At 51.9% G+C, this 22580-nt stretch overlaps 1 protein-coding gene across 3 annotated transcripts in view; it reads right to left on the bottom strand.

Moving 5' to 3' along the window:
* Positions 1-22580, bottom strand: part of MAPK8IP1 (mitogen-activated protein kinase 8 interacting protein 1) — a 57506-nt gene that overhangs the window by 4748 nt on the left and 30178 nt on the right. For all 3 annotated transcript variants that reach the window (XM_050955328.1, XM_050955329.1, XM_050955330.1), the window contains 7 exons: positions 17454-17687; positions 7080-7161; positions 5516-6391; positions 3487-3562; positions 1771-1943; positions 1292-1401; positions 965-1084 (listed from right to left, as the gene is read on the bottom strand). In XM_050955328.1, the coding sequence (XP_050811285.1) occupies positions 965-1084; positions 1292-1401; positions 1771-1943; positions 3487-3562; positions 5516-6391; positions 7080-7161; positions 17454-17687 (1671 nt within the window). The remainder of the gene's footprint in view (positions 1-964; positions 1085-1291; positions 1402-1770; positions 1944-3486; positions 3563-5515; positions 6392-7079; positions 7162-17453; positions 17688-22580) is intronic.

Here is a 22580-nt window from a genome sequence, read left to right as displayed (position 1 = left end):
GTCTCATTGTTTCTCTGTATTCCCCTGTCTGTCTCTGTCCATCTGAGGTCTCATCTTCTATTTAGCTTGTAAGCTCTTTGGGGCAGAGACTCTCTCTTTGTTCTCTTTGTACAGCACAGAGCATAAAGGGTTCCCAGGCACGATGGGAATGTAAAATAATAATAAGAATTAAATCCATCACTCAGGCCTGACTGTTTAAAGGGCCCTATCAGAAACTGGAATTTTTAAATATTAGTTTTAAAAATAATCAAGTTGACAGTGTCCCTTAAATACAGTCTGAGTAAAATCCAGGCTGCTAGTACCTGGCAACCTTGAATTACTCCAGCAGGGAAACTGCATCACCATTTGGGAAGGCTTTCTGAATAGCTTTGCCTAAAGGCCTCATGTGGCTCCGCACCTGCCTCTTGTAGGCTCTGCATAGGCTATTTATGCAGAACGCTAATCAGAAGCCTCCAATGTCCATCTACAGAGCTTTGCTGCTCAGATCCAAGAGCAGCACTCAAAATAGCAGCAGAAGGGTTTAGAAACGGCTCACAGATTATCAGAGCAGCTCAGTTCACTAACATTCCGGTGAAGTAGTGCACCCACCGGCTGGGAGGGTGGACCTCAGTGTTAGGGCCTGGTGGGCAGGGGATTCTGCTCCCCTCAGGGGCTGGGAGGCTGGACTTGAAGCTAGGGCCCTGGGAGGTAGATCCTGTTGTGTTTGGGAGGGGTGGATCCTACTATATAAATTCCAACCCCTCCGGGTGCATTTCTGGGGTCCAGGAACAACTAATTAGGGAGAGGTGCAAGTCAGGGATCTCTTATTGCTTTTATAAGAATATTGTCCTTATTTTAGTGGGTATAGGCTAATGTGGAGCTGTGATTGGCGGGTGATATGCTGGGCATTGAGAATGTGATCAGCTGGAGCAGGGATAGCCCGGAGATGTATGTGAGCAGAACTGAGGGCCGGGAGGTCTGTTACCTTGTTCTGCTCCTTGGAATCATCAGATTTCACAGCAATCTTGACTCCTCGCACATTGATCTCCAGGATGCAGCTGGAGGGTGGGTTAAAGTGCACAGTGAGGCGGCGGGTGGTGGCGATCTGGGAGGAGACAAAGGGACAGACCATCACACCCACACACCACATGTACTTACTGCCCTCGTTCCTCCAAATGAGGTCTCGGCCCCCTCCCATCCCCAGGGAAATGATCGCCTTGCTCCCAAATCTTCCCAGAAAGCCCTTTGCTCTGCAGGTAGGAATAGAGGTTCTTTGCCCCCTTGGGAGGTCAGGACTCAGGGGCTGCTGTACCTTCTGCATAGCCGCACACAGCACATCATTGCCTTTGTGATATGGAACCTGGACTGAGCCAAGGAACTTCACCTGGAACTGATCCATCCAGTCACTGTTCTTGGTCAGGGCTGGAAGATAAAGTGCAAAGCAGTTGAGAATGTGCAATCCCCAACCCATATCAGTGCAAACATGTGCATCCCCCCCCCACGGCATCAGTGCACATCCACACAACATGCACACACCCATAGCATCCCAGGGCTACGGATGCACCCTTAGTAAATTTCCAGGCAGAGGTCCTGGGACACAGAGCTATGAACAGAAGTTGGCAGGGTCTCCATTTACTTCTTAGCTGAACTTTGTGCACAACATAATCATCTCTCCACCCCAGCAAGACTGGCAGCCTCTGCTCAGGAGAGGCCATAGGCTGGAATAGCAAGGGACATGCTGTAGGTCAGGATTGGGAGGCAACATGCAAGCTATAGAGAGGGGCCCAGTACCTGTAATGTGGTCAGGATCCTTGGTGACCTCAATCGCATAGTAAGCAGGGAAGATGCCCCGGTCACCTGTTCTCATGTTGTAGGCCTCGTACCAATAATCTTCTGCCTGCACCTCCACCAGCAGAGGGTCATCCACCTCCAGCTCCAGCTCATCCGCGTGACGAGGCACAAACCTGAGGGGGGAATCACCAGCACTTTGCCAACCAGCAGCACTGGTTGCCTAGCAGCTACAACACTACCTAGCAGCTAGGGACAGGGAGAGATGGAGAATCCTCTGTGCCACAGTTTCAGAGTAACTGCAACTGTATATCCTCCCAACCCCCATCCATGGTCCACTCCAGAGTGCCCAGTCAGGTCTCCAGCCATCACCCAGGGGTGAAAGTAACATTGAACACTTACAGGTATGGGGCCCGGCTCTGGCCCCGGAAGGGGCGGGACCTCAGGCAGAAAGGATGGGGCTGGGGGTCAGCATCCCCCCTGCCAGCCCATCCACGGTGCCTGACCCACACTGCCCGGGGCTCCAGCAGTAATTTAAAGGGCCCTTGTCCCACTCCCTTCTGCCCAGGGATTTTAACGCTGCACATCTCCCTGCCCTTACTCTGTGATATCCCCAGTAAGCCAGTCTGTCTAACGGCCAGTGCCTGTGCATTGCTGTCTCTCCCCGAGGGCTGTGAGCAGTGCATCGCCAGCAGCTACAAGCTATCACACAGCTCTTTCTAAGCAAGCCCATTTATTCTTCTGTTAAAAGCATTAGAGAGAAAACGTAATAAAGAACAACAAACCAATTTAATGACACACTAACCATACCAGGAGTCACCCATCAATCATATGGGGCCCTAGTAGGCCAACATCTTTCCAACCCTTCCATAAGGGTTGGGGACCCCTTGGACAGAAGGTCCTGTCCACTTGCTGGATCAGAAAGAAAGCCTGGAGTCAGTTCAAGCTCAGCCTTTTATACCAAAAGCCCTCTGTGTCTCCTGGTCTCTGGAAAAGCCAGTCTGAAGCAGTACATACAAACCACTGCAGAGGATGGTCTCTCTTTAGAGTTGTTTAGTCTCCAAGACTTGCCTTAGTCACCCCCCACTGATATTAGTTCCTGTTGGAGCTGTGGTAACTCTCCCCTGGGCAGTGGAACACAATCATACCTAAACCATTCATAGATTTCATACCTACGAGCCCCAAAGATACTGCATGTGACTGCAACATTTGTCACACACTGCCGGACAGAAAAGGCAAAATGGCCTCCCCAGAGCTGCAACTGGCCAGCACACTGGGGCTTGAGTAGAGCTCTGGCATCCCTAATCACCATGAGGGTTATAATCTACAGACAGCACAGTGCCCTCAATACCATCCTGGAGCTCTGAAGTCAGCACTGAAAAGGGGCTCCTATTGAATCGCCCAGAGCACTTTCAGATTTCCTTGGAGGTCTCCCACCCCAGTAGTGACCAGGCTTGATACTGCTTAGCTTGTACACCATCTGGAATTGGGACACATACAAGCCAGTTACAAGAGTTTGGTCACCGGTGCTCCCCCTCCCACAGAAGCATGTTGGTGAGAGGGAAGCAGAAGTTTAGACTGGGCTCAGTACAGCCAGGCACAGAGCAGCAGCTGTTGTGAGGAGTTCTCCCCTTCCCCCATCTTCTGGGCTAGAGGCAGAACAAGTGCTCTGGGAAGAAAGGCTGACTGGACTGGGGTGTAGGGTGTGTCTACACTCACCTAAAGACAGCACGGTGAGTCTGTTCCTGCTCCTCCCCATTGATCATACAGGAGAACAGCCCAAACGATTCTGCACCTGTGTATGCAAAGGGGAACATTACAGTCTCTAGGGGGATGAGTGAAGGAGACTGATCGCAGGACCCACTTTGGGAGCAGCTGTGCCCTGGCATGTACTTCAGGTTTCCCTTATGTGGTATCCCCAGCAGAGGGTGCTACATTCAGGACTGGCATGTCAATGCCAGCTAGGGGAGAGAGGTGTGTCTGGTAGAACTGTCTCTCTCCTCATGCCCAGCTGAGGACCAGAGAACTCAGCCTGGCATAAAGCTCCAGAAAGCCCTTCAGTGTGACACTGGTGAAAGGCACTCGCACCCAAAGGCCTCTAGAAACAGGCACAGCCCAGGCAGCAAAGCCAGCTTCCTCACAGCACACCCCTGCCCTGCCCTGCAGCGACCTCTCTGGGTGATACTGGAAATTCAATTCTCCTGAGCCCATTCCATCTTGGGCTGCTCAAGGGGGCCAAATCAGAGACAAACGAGCTGGTGGCTTTGTGTACAAAAGGACTGAGGCTCACAAGCTGCTTTTGCATAAGTGACACTGAGCAACTGTCAAGTGGAGAAAGGAAGCCCTTTGTAGCTCCTGCATGGGGCGGGTGGAGAGTGCTATGGAACTAGCCACGCAGGAACTGCTGGCTGGCAGACGGACTCTGCCGAGGGCACCTGCACAGAACTCGCAGGAGGAGCTAGATCACAGAAGAATTAAGTGGCCAGAGTTTGGCCTCCATAAAGTGGGCTTGGCCCCAGTTGTACTCAGATTCTCTGCCGAGTCCCGGCCAGTGAACTGGACAGCAGAGCTGTAGTGGGGTAAAGGTGGGCAATTTCCTCAGGCATCTCAAAGGCCAGAAATGAGGTGGCAGTCATCACATTCCTCACCCCAGCCCTATCCCCCAGAAATGACCCTGGTCTCCACTAAGGTCCCCAAGAGCTAGAGAAACAGCGGAGGCTTCCTGCTTGCAAGTCCCTGTTTGACAAACCAGCTGTGGTTCATCAGAACGGGACTTGTGTCCAGCGAACTCCACAAAGGCAGAGGATATGAACAGGGATTAGTGGAGACTGGGTGTATTTCTGAGGGAGGGATAATATGAGCGGTGCAGTCAAGGGGGAAATTCAAGCTGCGGGGGATATGACTGGTGGCCAGTGGGGGATTTATACAAGCCCCACCCTTTTCCTGGTACACTACTCTCAGCCAGCAAACCACAGATGGTTCACCTGGTAGAGGCCAAAGGGGCATTTCTGGAGGGCAGGGAGAGGGACATGGCTGCATATCCTATTTGAAGCAGGTTATACTGTGCAGGTAACTACTTTTTTTTTTTTGCGCATACATCTAGAGATCAAACTATTGATGTGATGCAAGTCCAAAACTCCTTTTGTTTTAGGTGGGGGCTTGTAATTAACTTATTTTTAGTTATGTTAATAGAAGGGCGGGTTCACAGTCATCAAGAGGCCTGTTGTGATTCACTCACCCAGTCATTAGTGCCTCTCTGTTTAACAGTACAAGGCAGCAGAAGCTAACCCACGCTTTTTCTGGGGGGGCCTGTAATTTGGGAACCTCTCTGTCAAATGACCTCAAATGTGGTTCACTAATGCTACCCTGAACCCCGATGAGACACCCAATTTCAAAGCAATGCAAGTAACCATTCAGACTGTAGAGCACTTACAAGAGTGGAGGTTGCTGCAATTAATGAGTCATGGGTAGGGCTGCCAAGTGTCCAGTTTTCGACTGGAAAGTCCAGTCGAAAAGGAGACCTGGCAGCATCCAGTCAGATGTAACCGGACTTTTAGTGTCCAGTCAGTACAATAGGAGGGGAGGAGTTGTAGGGGAGAAAACCAGGATCACTTTGCAATACAATTACAAAGCCCTCCGTCACCCAAACCCTACCCCCAGGCTCAGCACTCACTGGAGGAGGAGCCCAATCTATGTTGAGCCTCATCTCATCTCATCCTCCTCCTTCCCCGCTTAGCCCAGGACTCACTAGAGGAACGCGACCGGCCACTCATGAAGACATTGAGGAACTTCTTGGAGAAATGGATGTCAGCCTCGGGGGTGGAGTCCTCAGACAGGCAGACCGAATCACGCTTCAGCGCATCCTCCTCATACTCCTCACCGATGGCCGACTCATAGGGTGAGGAGACGCAGTTGTCGTAGACGGTTGCCGAGTCGCTCTCGTCGCTGTAGCCTGAGTAGCACTGCTTCAGGCTGACTAATTCCAGCTGCACGTTCTCATCTACTACCAGCGTGTACTTGACTGAGTCGTAAGAGAGGGCACTGGTGTCTGAGCTCACTGATGCCCTCTGGAGACTGTGCCCATGCCGGTAGCCACCGTTGCTGCTGCTGCTGCACGAGGTCCTGGGCAGGCTCATCTTCTCAGGCGAGGACATGTAGTCCAGCACCTCATCCTCCTCGCTGATGGAGGGGTTGGGCTTCCCCATCAGTGGGGGGTAGCTGGAGGTGTCGATGTCGGAACTGATAGACATGCGGTTCTCGCTGGACTGTGACAGGAAGGGCTTCTCAGGCTCCAGTGGGTCCGAGTTCTTCTGTACAGGTGTCAGGTAGATCTCCTCAGTGGCCTCTAGCCTCACGTCCATCTGGTAGTGGATGCGGTCCCGGTGGGCTTCTGGCCCCCTTGTCACCACCACCACACTGGGGTTGTGGGGTGGGAGCCGGCCGGCAGCCTGGTGCTTCTCAGGCACCCGGGAAGACACAACACAGGCAGGGGCGATCTGTGTGGCGGCTGTGCGCCGGCACGGGCTCTCTGTGGACGTGCCCCGATCTTTGGTGGAGGTTGTGCTGTTTTGGTGATTGACCTCATCACTTAGGCAAACATGGTCATGGGGAGGGGTCTGCTCACCTGTGGGGTGGGCAAGAGGGAGAGAGAAAAAGAGCAATATCCATCCATCAAATCCAGAGCACAAGCAGCCTAGGAGCACTCTGTGCTGGGATATACAGTGAGGACATACCCAAGCTGCTGCCAGCCCCCCTCCCCCACCCCAAATCCCCCCACCCAGGGGCTGGGACTGAGGTTATGGGCCCAAGAAGAGTTCCCTGCTGAGCCTACATCCCATGCCAGCTAAACAATATTCAGTTTACCCTTCTGCATATCCGTAGGCCTCAGTAGGAACAGGAGCTTATCCTGGGCTCTGCCTCCTGATCGCTAACCACAGAACAGCTATTCATGCTCCAAGGTTGCTACAAGAACATCTGAGTACAATCCATCTCTCACTTCTGGTCCAAGCTGGAATGCTACCAGCACCCAGGATACCAGGAAAGGAAGGAATTTACCAGCTGGGGCAGGTACCCAATAAAAGCGGGCGGGCAGAGGGGAATCAACTCCCAGCTGGCCATATGTTCCTCCATCAGCCTGTGGATAAGCATAGCACCCACCTCACTGGGCAAAGGCCAGAGGGAAGGGGCACTGGGAGGATGCAGGACTGCGGTTGCTCCTCTGAGATCCAGGCACTGAAGGAACTGCCAGGAGACAGAAGGGGAAAACCGGAGAGAGTGAGAGAAGCAGCCTCCTGCTGAGAGCCTGGACTCACCAGTTTTCAGGGGGGATGACGACCGGGACACCCGCTCCTGCCAACTGTTCTTTTTCCCTAGAGAGTTGTTATTCAGAGTGTCCTGAGAAGAAGAACAAAGCTGCCTTGTAGCTGGAACAGTAAACAGCGCATGGCACAAAGATGCCCTGTCCCTCCCCCAGCCCACCACTCCACTTCCCCAGTCTTCCTCCACATCAGCCAACGATTGTCCATGTGCATCAGAGGATCTGGCTGCTCAGAGGGATCCATAAGCTAATCCCAGATCTGCAGCTGCTGCTGAGAAAGCCTGGGCAGTAGCTTGGGAGCTAACTCAAGGCCCAGGAGGGAACGAGCCATGAACAATGAGGAAGAACCTGATCTGGATTTTTGTACCCCAACCCTAGAGTGGCACTCAGGGCACTGCCCCAAGGACCCACACAGATTTTGTTTTCCTTCAGCAGGAAAATCCCAAGCAAACCTTGCATCTACACATTGTGCATGTAGTCTCTCCCCTGCATGCTCTTTCCCTGCAACATTCACTTTGTGATCTTCACTGTCCATGTTACCAGAGGAGCTCATGAAGTCTAGTACACTTGAACCACCAATGAGAGGCACATTAACCCCTGGCTGGGGCGCGCCAGAGGCCAGGTCATGCGTCTGGCAATTGTTGGCGTGAGCAGCTCTAGACACTTGTGGCACAGGAAGTACAAGCCCTTCAGTGATACTGGGCATAGAGGGCCAAGAGAAATGCTTGTGAGCATGGCAGGCAGTATGTATACACACTGGCTGTTCCTCTGCTGTGTCCCACACCTCTCCAGGGCACAGCCAACACTTTGTACATATGCTCTGCTCTCATCACAGCAGGCCAGGCAAGAGAAAAATGACGTGTTATCACCAGGACCAACATTTCCCCCATGGGCAACATAGCTGCCTATGCCACCCTGGGTATGAGGGCCACAAAGGTCACTCTGTTTGGTTCCTGCCCCAGGACTTGCTCTTTCTGACCTTGTCTGCATTGGGAAACTGCATCTTTTTAGAAAACACCATAACTATGATGTCTGAACTACTGTGATGTTCAACCCATTTTGCCCTTCCTCTGGATAAGGAAGGCGTGTTTAAAAACACATTAGCTGGTCATGGTTAATCCAAAGGGGGACTTGATGCATTTTCCCAGTGTAGACATGGCCTCAGTGAGATGCCATTCAGAGAATCAAGCTGGTACGGGGCATCAAGCATCCTGCAGTTGCTACTCCTGAGTGTTCCTGGCAGAGCTGGAGAAACCATGAGCACAGCCAGATCCTACAACCCCCACCAGCTGTTTCTAGGCATTAGCTGACAAATTCTGAGGGGCGGGCACTGAGGTAGGTCTACACTACAGGTAGGAGCAAGCCTGCCAGCCCGGGCAGACAGAAGTACACTAGCAGGGCCTAAGCTAGTATCCTAAAAACAACAGTGTGCATGGTGCAGCACCAGCGGAAGCTTGGGCTAGCCACCAGAGCTCAAGCCATCCTATACTCTAGGTCCAAGCTTGGATGGCTAGCCTGAGACTCTGGCAGTGCTGTGTGTCCACGCAGCTATTTTTAGCACTCATAAGTCTGTCTACCCAGGTTAGCAGGCTCGCTCCCAGCTGCAGTGTGGACATATTCCCAGTGAACAGGGTCCACCACAGGGAGATGGACCATCCAGTCTGGTATCCCTCTCCCTTCTGTGCCAGAGCAGACCCATGGCCCCTCTAAACCCTCCATCACATTCTCTAGGGCTCTGTCCCAATCTAGCATTGGGAGTCCCACCCTATCCTCTGTAGACTCATCCACATCTCAGTGTCAAGGCATCTCCCAAGGTTAAATCAAAATATCCCCTCTTAGTCTCACCCCACTGCTCTAGTTACATCTCAGTATATTGCCCTAAAGATTCCTTCCCCTCCTCAGGGTTTACATCCTTCAATCACCTTCCCTCTTCATGTTTAGTTATCACTGAGCCAGGCTAGACAGAGCCTTAGTAATCTCATCTCATAAATTGACCCCTCAAGTCCCAGAATTAGAGCTCTCTGGGACTGAGGGCTCCACCACTGAGTGTGGGATCTGAGGTGAGGTCTCTCCGAAGTCCCCAGGGTGGGATTGAGGATTTTGCATACCCAGTCCACAGAATACCACTGGTGTTCTGCAGCCATCTCATTGTAAACTCCTGTCCTGTTTGCTCCCCCTCCTCCAATCCCCACAGAGTCTCTCTCAGCCTAGGAAGAAGGAATCTGCCCTCTGGGTTCCCCTTCCATTGAGGATCGAGCTTTTGGGTTATTTTTCCCCAGCTGCAGGATCTATATTGACCCAGGCTGAGTCTCACTTAGCTGTGTCTGTCGTGTGTGTGAGTGTGAGAGAGAGAGGTCTCTGGGGCCCTTTCGATTTTCTCTGCCATCAGCAGGGTTTGCAGATCCTCCTAACATTCCTACACTTCCCCCAAAGAGGATTCAGATCTGCTAGGGAATTTCTAGCTCTGAGTCTCTGAGCTGCCTAATAGTCACCTTGTGCTCCTTTCCAAATGCAAAGAGCCCTTGGCATGGGAAGCCTCTGAGAAGGCACATGCTGCATAAAGAGTCTGCCAGTTCCCTCCCTCTGCCCAGGAAGGGGGACACCCCCACCCCACCAGAACAAGAAGGGCTGGTGCAGGCTGCCAACATAACCCCAAAAGCCCAGCCCATGCCAGTGCAAAGAACTAAGTGCCCCATTTGCCTCATTGCAGCTCCCAGTCACTTGTCAGAATGGTATCGCAGCCAGCCACGCTGCCATAGTCACCACCTCTGCCAGGGCTCCTGCATACTGTGCCCAGAGGGGCAGCCCTGGCTGCAGAGGAGGTAGCAGCACCCAGCCCTCTCTCCATCAGAGCATGAGCTGGCCAGGGGACTATAAGAGTGTGGGGGTGATCGGATGCACCAGACCCAGCATAGAGAATGCAGGAAGCTCGCACAGTTGCCCAGGGATAGGATGCATTCTGGTTACCATCGCGGAAATGCAAAGAGAGCCACAAAGGGCTTGAATCGGGGATGACCAGATACTATCATGCCCCCACAGAGTCTGATCAAGCAGGTGTTTGGTCCCAGCAGCTGGCAGATTGATTTCTCTCCCTCCCCTGACCCTTGGAGTGCCTCAGATCTCAGGGTATCTGCATCTGAGCTCAGCAGATCCTCCCCCCGAATGATGGGAAATAGAGTCAGAAGCACCCCTGTCACTGAGGACCGTTGGGCAGCACCAGAGGGAGACTGGAGGTGCCCCTCACTCCGTCATACACCAGAGCTTATGTCAGCTCACTGGGGCCCAGCACACACCCAGGTGTGCCCAGTACTCAGCCACAGAGAGACGGAGGGGAAGAATTATGAGTGCCCGGGCTGGATGATAGTTAGGGGGATCACAGCCACTCCATGACACTAATAGCCAAGGTGCTCTGGGAGTCTATCCCACAGCCCAGAACAGAGCAGTATAAATGGGAACACCCCCATGTGCTCCAGTGAGCTGGAGCATCCATCTGGGAGGATTCCCACGCAGAAGGAAAGTAGCAGCTTGGAAAGTGGCAGGACAGCTGCCCAAACAGCAGCAGCAGGCTGGCTCCTGGGGCCATAAAGTGGTGAGTGCAACTGAGTTTACGGGGGATGCCTGGAACTGAAGCCAGCGGATGGTCTTAGCCCCTGCCTTTGGAAGAATATATGAGGCTTTGCCTCCTCCCTGCCCTAATGGTGGGGATGCTAAAGGAGGGCTCTGCGCAGATCCTGGCTGCAGTCTCTACACCGGTTGGGGTGGAAGGGAACATTGATGTGTTTCCTGTTTAAAACCTAACCCCCTTTTTCTACCCAAATGGAAGAGGGAGCTTGGCTGTGAGGGGAAGGGTCTGGAAGCAGCAGAACCAGGCATCAGTTGAGAGCCATCTGCCCCAAATGGGAGGCAAAGGAAGCTATTGCAATAAGGAAAGAGATTAAATGTAGTTCCCAAACCCCCTGCCTCTACCCTGCTCATCTTGCTGCTGTCACCACCTGACATACCTTCTGAGAAGCCATCAGTGCCCTTTCCTCCTATTTCCTCATCTAAGTGTCCAACAGACCCAGAGGATGGTCCAGTTGTTAGGACACTAGCCTAGGACTTGGGAGACCTGGGTTCAATGCCAGAGTCCTCCACAGGCTTCCTGTGTAGCACTGGGTAAGTCTCATCTCTCTAGTACCTGTACAGAGGGGAGAAGAGTGCTTTCCTGCCACACTAAGGAGTGTGGGGTGCTCAGAGCCTATGGTAATGGAGATCTAAGATAGACAAACTCTTTTTAAACATGCCTACAGCACCTCAGGCTAGACAGATCAGCTAGGGAGTGGGTGGAGTCCCAGGGAGGGGCAGCACTGCAAAGGAGAGCCACGGGCAAGTCAACAGGGACCACAAGCATCTCTGAGAGACCCTTTTATGGGGAGATCATTGGGGGCATAGGGAAAAGCAGAGGCTGAATTTGCCCTGCCTCACCATCAGCTGCAGCAGGATACACTGCAGGCCCAGAGGTAGAGACACTGCACCATGGGGCCCACTTTCAGCTCCTGCCCTCTTTGCAACATGAGTCACAGTCGGAGCCTTCCCACATCAAGAGATCAGCTCTGCTCGAAAAAAGGAGAGAAGACAGGAGGTGAGTGTGCAGGGTAAAGCAGGGGGAGGGGAGGGTACCAGATTACAGGAGGAGTGCTGCTGGCCACACCCATCAAACCTAAGACAGATGACAGCCTCGAGCTGCTGGAAGGATGGACAGAGGCTGAGGAGGTTGTGAACAGTGCTATTTGCCTGCAGGCCTTCTGCCACGGCTGCTACTCTGAAACCTGCCTCTCCAGTGTAACTCTCTCACTGGGACCTGCAGCCACTCTTCACTGACAGTGAAGTCATGTGCTTTTACAATAGCAAACCCTTATGTGTAATGGCACCAAGGGCAGTTCCGCTCCCAAAAGTGACTCTAAACAAATGACATCATTGGATTCCATGATAGCAACTCCAGATCACATGGGCCCAGACTGCAAAGAACAGCTTTCTTCCTATCTGCCTATGCCACACACTCCCCTTGGGATCTGGGAGCCAAGTAGGGTGACCAGATGTCCCAATTTTATAGGGACAGTCTCGATATTTGGGTTTTTTTCTTATATAGGCGCCTACTACCCTCCCACACCATGTCCCTATTTTTCACACTTGCTGTCTAGTCACCCTAGAGCCAAGTGCAGGGCCGGCTCCAGGCACCAGCATTCCAAGCAGGTGCTTGGGGCGGCAGTCCGTGTGTTTTTGCCCCCAAGCAGCGCGCCGAATTGCCATCGCAGGGGCAGTCCATGTGCTATTAGGGCGACACACGCATTTCCTCAGCGGCGGTAATTTGGCAGCAGCTTCTATGTTCCACTGTCCGCGGCAGCGCAGCTTCTGTCTTCCGGCTGAAGACAGAAGCTGCCGCCGAATTGCCACTGCGGAAACGCGCATGCCGCCATAACAGCACACAGACTGCCCCTGCCGTCTGCAGCGGCAATTCGGCACGCTGCTTGGGAGTGGCAAAAACAGTAGAGCCGGCCCTGGCCAAGTGGGACACACAGCAACTCATAATATAGGTTCTGCCACCAGAACAGAACAAAAATGCTGCTGATGCGAAGAGGATCGACCCTCTCACCCTCTCGGAGCCAGGAAGGTTCTGCAGGGCTAACAAGAGGACAGAGCAATAAGAATGTGTTTTAGTCACTGAAGTGAGCAATTCTGATTAATACACATATATGCGCAGGGAGCAGGGCTGTGGGGAAAGAAAGGGCCATTGGTACGGAGGGTACGTCTATACTGCAATCATATGGTGTGACTGCAGGTTCTGTAGACATACTCTAGATAGCTTAGGTCCTAGACCAGTGAAGCTGTGGCACCATGGCCTTCAGCATAGGTTGTACAAGCCATCTGGACAATTATTCGGGTAGCTAGCCCATGCTGAAGCCTGCACTAACATGGCTTCACTGCTCCAGTATTCGAGTTAGTAAGAAAAAGGCTAGCTTGGGTGTGTCCACATGAGCTGCAATCACACACTGTGATTGAAATGTAGAATGACCCCTAGCCCCTTTCCAGACTAGAACTACTCTGAACTTGTGTTTGCATTTCTGACCCAATCAACCTATGTATAAATATCTCCTGTCTGTGTGTTCCATTCTATGCATCCGAAGAAGTGAGCTGTAGCCCACGAAAGCTTATGCCCAAATAAAGTTGTTAGTCTCTAAGGTGCCACCAGTACTCCTGTTCTTTTTGCGGATACAGACTAACACAGCTGCTACTCTGAAACCAATCAAACTATCGAGTCTCTGAGTGACACATGCAACCCCCAGCCTCATCCAACTCCAGAGGAAGACCTGAAGCATTGACTAGAGTCACTAATCTGATACTATAGTATTTTCAGGGCGAATGCTGGCTGCTGCTCCCTTACAGAGAGGTTATAATGGCAAATCCCAAGAGGAGGAAGTGAAAGTGAAGAAGAAATCTCTCCTTCCCACAGTGACTCTCGCTATTCTCTGTCAGGAGGACTCTTCCACTTGCTCTACTCTATGTAACAGCAGAAGCTGTGGGGAAGTATTATCCTGGTGTTAGAGGCAGACACTCCACATTAAAAAGGCTCCCCTGCCATTCAGCTGGTCCTCTCTTCCATCACCCAGCCTTCCACTCTGGCACCAACATTGCACCCCCTCTTCACTAGGATGCTCTCTCTACATTTATTTTTCCTTATGCCATAACAAGAAGCCAGCAATGCCAGCTTCTGCACAGCAGTGCCCCACCATGTCAGTGCCTATTCAGGCTGCTCTGCGCCAGCAACACTAACCAGGATGTTTCAGAGTAGCAGTCGTGTTAGTCTGTATCAGCAAAAAGAACAGGAGTACTTGCAGCACCTTAGAGACTAACAAATTTATTTGGGCATAAGCTTTTGTGGGCTAAAACCCACTTCACCAGATGCATGCAGTAGAAAATATAGTAGGAAGATATATACACACACAGAGAACATGAAAAAATGGGTGTTGCCAGGATGTGATGCTCAGATTCCTACTCTCTCAAGCCTGTTCTGTGGACTCAGGGTCTGAAAGGATTACAGCAGGCCCCAGCTGTCACTGCCAGGCACTTCGGACTCTGCACTTGTCTGTCCATCTGGCAGCTCCATGTGCACAGGACCACAAGTAGTTGATTTAAAAGACAGCAAGAGCTGCTTGGAAAGGAGCCTGCATGAAAACCTGACTGGCCTGGAGACCCCCCTCTCCCCTAGTTCTGCTCCAAGGGGGGTGGGGGAGGCATGCTGGCCAACCAGGTCTAAGACCAGCATTGCTCCTGGACAAGACCAAAATGAGAAGAGGTTTCCAGCCCTCAGAGATCCAGCCCCAGGTGGCTCCAGTTACAGCCTTCCCTCAGTGAAAAGCCCAGGAGGCAGCCCCAACCCCTGGGCAGGTGTGAAGGCCCTTCCTGGACAAAGCCCCCCACAGTACAGTCTCCACAGCCTCTGAGGGCAGCCAGGCACAGCTGTCTATATAAACAGCAATGAAGAGGGGGGAACAGGAAATAACTGGGGCAAGTTTCAACCCATATTCTGTGGGAGGACGACTCAGCCCTCATTTGCAGCACAATGAAGAGAAATAGCATCATAAACGATTCAACAGCCAATGAGGTCAGCCAGTTCGATAGGGCCTTTCAGCCACATGGACGCTCCCCACCCTAGCCAACCCCTGCCACACTGCACACACCCATCTTAACCCCCCAGTCCTATCCATCCTCCTCCCACTCTTCCTTCCACCCCCATGCACCATCTTCTCCCACTGCACATTCCCACCAACCCACTCAGCTTCTGCACCAAACCCCTCTTTCCCCATACACTCCCATCTCTCTGGCTCTGACCCCCCTCCGCACCTGTCCGTTCTCCCCAACACACAGAAAATCAGACAGACACCCCCCTCGGACACCCCCACTATGTCTCTCCCCAAAGCCATTGCCCTGGAATTTCACCAGGGACTGGCTTCCTGGATCAAACTTCCCGATTCAGACGACAGAACAGAACCCCCAGCCCTAAGCTAACAGGACAGCAGGGCATTCCCCTCCAGAGGCCTTCTCCTCTGAGCTGTAAAGACCAGACTTCATCTTCTCGCTCCCTCTCTGGTGCCCGCTGCTTGCTCCATCTCTACCTTGGCTCCCCTTCCTCTCTGCCAAGGGTTTGCTACTTGCTCTCACTCCAGAATGGCAAGCAGCTGCTGTAATTCTGTGGCTGCCAAACCTCCCTCTTCCTACTTCCTCCAAGCCTCCTTCCCTCCTGCCTAGCCTCCCACCTCAATTTCTAGCACTTCTGCCCACATTGGCATCACCTTCCCCGCAAAGGTCTCACACCTTCCTGAGTCCCATGCCATCTCATGTCAGCCTGCTTCTCCTCTGCCATCACTAATAGCTCCTAACTGTCCCACCCTATGGTTGGGGGGCTCTATCCTTGGTCGCCTTTTCCTCTCCCATGTTCCCCTCTCCTCAGTGCCTCAATTGGAAATTTAAGATCAGCTGCCACTTTTATGGGGATGCAATCCGACACCATATCCACCAACTCCTCCCCATCTGTTATACACAGAAACACCTGCCTCTCATTTCATTCTTCTCAGCTGAATGTCACCTGGATGAAAATCCTCTTACTTGGCAAGAGAAGCCACTTCTCAACAACAGAGAATGATAAATATAACCTTCCGTATGTATCGCACCGTGCACTGCTTTGCAAACTCTGCAGGAGACAGACGAGGAAAGGGATTCCTGCTAGTGCACACAAGCGCTGCACACAAAACTGAAATGCAGCCCCCTCACAGTTAATTGCTTAGGAGAGGAAGTGAAGAAGCATCTCTTGTCTAGCTGAAACTGCAGGGGGAATTTTGGGAAATAGAATGGAATCACCTGAAGCGCCACTAGTCAGGACCTTGGGCTCCTATCTCACTCAGAAGAGAGCACCAGCACCGTACCCTCTAGCACTGACTGTGCTGGGACATGGGGGTCAGCAAGCATCCCCTACTGAGTCACCCACACTACCTGCACTAGCCCCTGTTGGTTCAGACTTAGGAGCTCTCCCATTAGGGTGACCAGATGTCCAGTTTTATAGGGACAGTCCCGATTTTTGGGTCTTTTTCTTATATAGGCTCCTATTATTCACCCATACTCCCCATCCCGATTTTTCACATTTGCTGTCTGGTCACCCTATCTCCCATCCACATTCTGACCAGGCTAAGCCCTGACTTTTCCTCTGAGAGCAGGCAGGGAGATAGCCCGGCTACAGCCTCCAGCTGAACCGTCCATCCCCTTGCTGTAACCTGAAGCTTTACAGTACCCATCACACTGCTTTGCCCTGCATGTCCTCCTGGGTGACTTCCCTCCCCGCTCACACACACACACACACACCTCAGGCCCAGCACACTCTGCTCAATGGCTCATTCATAAATTTGTCACTTCATGCCTCATTTACTGAAGCTCTCCCCTATGGCCTCCCAAAGCTGCTCCACCTCAAATCCAGCCTCCTCAGACTCTTCCAGCCCCCTAAACCCACAATCCCTTCTCCACCACCAGACTGACTTGCCATGGCTACACCCCCATCTACCTCCTCTCAGACTCCTCATCACCGTCCAGAGGCTGACTCTTTGCTCCTGCCCCTCCACTCCCTACCTGACCAGTGCCACACCAGGACTCTGTCACCATCCTGTGGTGACTCACCCAGAACCATACTGTCTCCCACACTCCAGACGATGATTTCTAGGGGTCAGTAGGACAAAGTGACCCTGGACAACTCCACAATACCCAGGGCAGAAGGCCCTGGCTGAGCATCTCTGCCAGGCCAGTATTCTGGTGCTGCCTTCTTGGAATGCTGGCTGGGAATCTCGGCAAGGGGACACCATATCCCTCCAAGCCTCACCCAATTATCAGGTTGTTAACAAATGATCTCAGAGGAGAGGGATGTGTGACATTCAACACCTCCAACCCAAAAGCAAGGGAGAAGATTTCAACTCCCCACCCCCACTTTCTGCCTCCACATCACTCTGCTTCCATTCACCACCCCAGCTGTGTCATCCAAAACAAAAGCCTCTGGAAAAGGGATTAACCCCCTCCTCACCCCACACCAGGGGCTGAGTTACACAGATTGGAGCTAGGCCCAATACCACCCAGCAGCTCTCACCTCCCCAGTTGCTATTGCCACTGTTGAGCTTGCTTGAGGCCCCAAGGAGATGACTAGCATCTGGGACCATCAGGAGGTTGGGAATCCTCCCTGCACTCCCCAGGAGCCCAGGGGACAGGCAAAGAGAGAGGGGCCTTTTAAATGCACCCATCATCACCCTAGGTTCTAGGCTCCTCGTCCCCTGGACATGCTCCAATCCAGACTTACCTGGGTCCGAGGCACCTGTGGGAAGAGGTTGAGAGTTGTGGGCCGCTTGGGTCTGTAGGTGTCCATGGTTACCGGCGGGGGCTCCTTCTTGAGCGGCTCTGGGGCGGTTTCCTCTTCGGCAGAGGTCTCCCCGGCAGCATCGATCAGGTCCAGCTGAAGCATCTCTGCCTGGAGCCGGCTCGCCTCCCCGCCGCCCACCCCCAGGCCGCTATTGGTCTGCAGGCTCACATGGCTCTGGGAGGATTAAGAGACAGAATCATGAGACTGGGAGGGAAGGTCGGGTAGTCGCAACACATCACATCAGCCCCAGAGGGAAGGAGGAGGGAGGGAGCCAGAGCTGGGACGCAACAGCAGCAAGTCTGTGCTGAGCTGCCTTTTATTTAAGGGGACAGGAAAAAATATTCAAGTCTCCAAGTGCAGCTAAAAGCAAAGGTATCCATATTCCCCCACTGCAGGCACAGGGGCACTCACGCAGCTTCTTTATTCACCCAACTGCTTCAGCTCCCTGCCCAGACACTGCAGCTATAATTGCAGCAACATGGCTATTCTCTGGTTCAAAACAAACAGCAGGGAGGGAGGGACACAGGGGCACTGAGATTGCACTGGCTGATACCATGAGAAACACAGGTTATACCAGAAAAACACAGTTTGAAAATCAGTCCCTCAGTCACTCCACAGAGAATCACAGGCAGCAGAAAGATCCTGTTAATCCAACAGCTCCTCCTCCCAAGGGCCAAGGCAGGACTGGTTCCTAAAATCAATTCTCCAAGACTCTGTCCCAGTCTAGCTTTAAAAGTCCCAGGTGATCACACTGCCAACCCTTCCCCTGGGAGACTGTTCCACAGACTCAGGCATTTCACTGCCAGGAAGTATCTCCTGAGAGTTTCCCTTCTCCATTTCACCCCATTCTGCCAGCTATACCTTTACTTAAAGAGCCCAAATCTGCACAGGAGGAGACAGAGCTTGTTTCCAGCTTTTGGACCGTAGGGTAGAATTTTTCCACTGTCTCTTTGGATTTTAAATATTAGTACAGGTAGCTTGGCCCAGGGTAGATACCTACATCTATTGTGCATACACTGATATAGAAATAGTTCCTCTCTGTCAGAAGGGCAGCCCTGCCCTGAGCACCCTCATGCTGTGGGCCACAGCACAATAAGTGCACCAGCCTCAGTTTCTCTCCTTCTGAGTCCCCAGAAATACTGCCCAGTCTTCCCAAGTATAAACATTGCCCCTGTGAGGTTCATTTATTATGGAAGTCCTATGTACAGAAACCATAACAGAAGTCCCACAGCCACAGTGCAGATCTTCCCCAGCATAGTCCCACATGCAGCCCTCACATCCCTCCCCACACCATGAGTCTCCAGCACAGCCCCAGCAATCCTCACCACCGTCTGGCTCTCCAGGGCAGTCCTCTCCTGCCATTGTACCAGGACAGCCACTCCAGCCCTTCCAACTGGAGTGCAAACCCCCTACTTCCCAGCATGAACCCCCATAGCCTCTCTGCTAGGAGCAGCCCTCACTCCCTTGGCCTTCTCATGGTTCCTCTGGGTCCAGTTCTCTGGCCCAGGACATGCCAACAGGTAAGTTCCTCCACTGCTCCTCTCCCATCAGCCTTCTGGCTCTGGCTTGGGTATGCCAGCCAGCAAACCCTTCTTCTGCTCTCCTGACTGCAGCCTTCTCCCAGGAAATACCTGCTTCTTTCTTACAAAACCAGTTTCTCCTCCCTTGGTTTTCACACTTCAGCTGCTAGAACAGGGCCTCATCCTCCCTGATTGAACTAACCTTGTTATCTCTAGCTTGCTTCTTGCTTGCATATATATACCTGCCCCTGGAAATTTCCACTACATGCATCCGACGAAGTGAGTATTCACCCACGAAAGCTCATGCTTCAAAACGTCTGTTAGTCTATAAGGTGCCACAGGATTCTTTGCTGCTTTTACAGATCCAGACTAACACGGTTACCCCTCTGATACCTGCTTCTTTCCAGGATTCCTCCAGTCCCCTGGTAGCTTTCCCCTGCCCTTCTTGACTGAACCAGTCTGCTCTGACTTACTGGGACTCCACCCCCTGCCAGGTCTCTCTTTTGCTAGATCTCCCTTCATCACTGGTGTCAAGTATCAGAGGGGTAGCCGTGTTAGTCTGGATCTGTAAAAGCAGCAAAGAATCCTGTGGCACCTTATAGACTAACAGATGTTTTGGAGCATGAGCTTTCGTGGGTGATACCCACTTCATCAGATGCATGTACTGGAAATTTCCAGGGGCAGGTATATATATGCAGGCAAGCTAGAGATAGTGAGGTAGTTCAATCAGGGAGGATGAGGCCCTGTTCTAGCAGTTGAGGTGTGAAAACCAAGGGAGGAGAAACCAGTTTTGTAATTGGCAAGCCATTCACAGTCTTTGTTTAATCCTGAGCTGATGGTGTCAAATTTGCAGATGAACTGAAGCTCAGCAGTTTCTCTTTGAAGTCTGGTCCTGAAGTTTTTTTGCTGCAGGATGGCCACCTTAAGGTCTGCTATAGTGTAGCCAGGGAGGTTGAAAGTGTTCTCCTACAGGTTTTTGTATATTGCCATTCCTAATATCTGATTTGCATCCGTTTATCCTTTTCCGTAGCGACTGTCCAGTTTGGCCGATGTACATAGCAGAGGGGCATTGCTGGCATACGATGGCGTATATTACATTGGTGGACGTGCAGGTGAATGAACCGGTGATGGTGTGGCTGATCTGGTTAGGTCCTGTGATGGTGTCGCTGGTGTAGATATGTAGGCAGATGCCATGTCGATGCCAACTCTGCTATGTGTGAATGGCTTGCCAATTACAAAACTGGTTTCTCCTCCCTTGGTTTTCACACCTCAACTGCTAGAACAGGGCCTCATCCTCCCTGATTGAACTACCTCATTATCTCTAGCTTGCCTGCATATATATACCTGCCCTTGGAAATTTCCAGTACATGCATCTGACGAAGTGGGTATTCACCCACGAAAGCTCATGCTCCAAAACGTCTGTTAGTCTATAAGATGCCACACGATTCTTTGCTGCTTCATCACTGGGTATCCCCCAGTTCAATATAGCCCCCAGGGGCTGCCCCACCCTCTTAATTGGCCAGTGAAAGCACCTGTGCTGGCACAGGGGCACTGAACATACTTCATTTACTGGGACCAGTCACCCTGTGACACTCTCCTTCCTGTATGCTTACATCCTTCAAAGCACTTGTAAATTATCAGCTCCCCGCTCTCCTGGTTGTTATACAGTCAAATTGGACAGATTGAGCTTGTTCTTGTTTTCGGTCTTGGTACCAATATTGGTGCCAATCATCAGGGCATCAGAGTGCCTTAGAACACCCCAGAACTATAAATACAGTCTGTCTTGGTTTCTCTGTCCCAGTTGGTTGGATTCTCCTTTTAATCATCCTTTATTTGTGCAGATGCCAAGTTCATTCTGCTCAGAAGGCACCAAGACTCCTGGTTTTTCTGATACCTTTCAGGAGTGACTTTCACAGCTGCAGAAAGAGCTCTGACCCCTGTGACTGCAGGTCTCACCCTCAGGATTGACAATTCCACTCTCCAGAGGACCATGGCTGCCACATACCATCATTATCTCAGGGAGTGAGGGCTAGTTTGAACTGGATTGAAACCCTGAACTGAACTCAGCATCCAGTGTAGGGTCAGGGCACTGAAATGATGAGTTCTCAGCAGCCTGTGCTGCTGGGTAAGCAGTTGGCTGCACTTTGAACCAAGTGGAGCTGCGTAAGATAAATGGTTTAATTCCTGTAGTGTGGGTTGCAATAATCAAGCCTTGAGGTCATACCTGGGTGGGTCCCTGTGGCCAGCAGGATGGGCTGAAATCTCCTGAACAGGCAGAAGTAGGAGAGAGCATTTTACACAAAGAATGCCAGCTGTGAATCCAGCAGGACTCCCTGGCTATAGGCAGACCTGACATCCTCTAAGCAACCGCCTGGGATACAAGGAGGCATGATGGTGGCAGTGGATTTTTTGACGTGCTTCCATCTCTCCATGAACATCAATTCCATCTTGCTTAATATGTCAATCCCCCTCGCCTTTCATGTCTCTGCCAGGATCCAAATACAGCTGCCCATAAAATTCTAGCAGCAGTAGCTGCTGCCATCACACACACCTAAGATGAGTCTTTGGCCCCAATGTCTATGCTGTTGGTACTGGTAGCTGTTACCAGAGAAACTCAGCCTCCTATAATCAGGTCCTGGCAGGGAGCATGTGAGTACCCACAGAGAGCACATCACTCTGGCTTCCCATTGAAAACCAGCCTACATGCAAAGTTTCAGTCCTAATCTACAAGGCCCGGTATAGCATTGGCACAAACTATACCAAGAGCCACTGGGAGGACTCTGTTTACACAGCCATTCAAGGTTCCTCCCCATAACATTGCAAACAGGAGAGCATCACTGATCCTTGAACTGTACTCTAGGCTTGGCCTTTCCACTACCTCACTTCCATGTACAGAGGGATTCGCCTCCAAACTAGTGAGGAGCAGCATGGATCATGAGACCACTGAGTCCAAACAAGAGCATATGGGGATGTGGGCAAGCACATATGAGAGAGCCAACATCCATCAGTACTAAGGCCCCAATCCTGCAACTGGATACACACAGGCAGATGCACCTGTGTGGTACCCTGCTGAAGTCCGTGGGACTCTGCGCAGCCATGGTGATCATTACTGGCTTGGGGCCTATGGCAGCAGGGGAGACAGACAGGTGATGCTGCTGCTTGCAGCCTCAGAAAGAGGGGTTCTTGCAAGTGAAGTGGAGATTTAGTGTAAATTAGTGGGGTGCTGTACAAAGACAGGTCCCACAGCTAACTGGTCTGTAAAATAGTAAAGGCCCCTGCCCTGCAACCTTGTGAGGAGGTGTCCACATCTCCCAGTCCTGGGCTGCTGCCTGCTTTTTCAAGGCCATAAGGATAGTAGCTGTGACCAGTGGCCCTGCAAGTTGGAAGGGGCGGGGTATAGTGGAAAAAACAGGGACAAAGCCTGCAGCTGCGCCAATTTTCCAGCTTATTTTTATATAAAATGGGATTTATGCAGGAAATGCTGAGCAGTTCCAAAATGGCAGAGCTGTAATTCCTTCTAATATGTTAAGCCAGGCTTTACCCCTGA

This window comes from Gopherus flavomarginatus, chromosome 5 (genome assembly GCF_025201925.1).
Source record: "Gopherus flavomarginatus isolate rGopFla2 chromosome 5, rGopFla2.mat.asm, whole genome shotgun sequence".
NCBI lineage: Eukaryota > Metazoa > Chordata > Testudines > Testudinidae > Gopherus > Gopherus flavomarginatus.
This window is presented reverse-complemented; position numbering and strand designations above follow the sequence as displayed.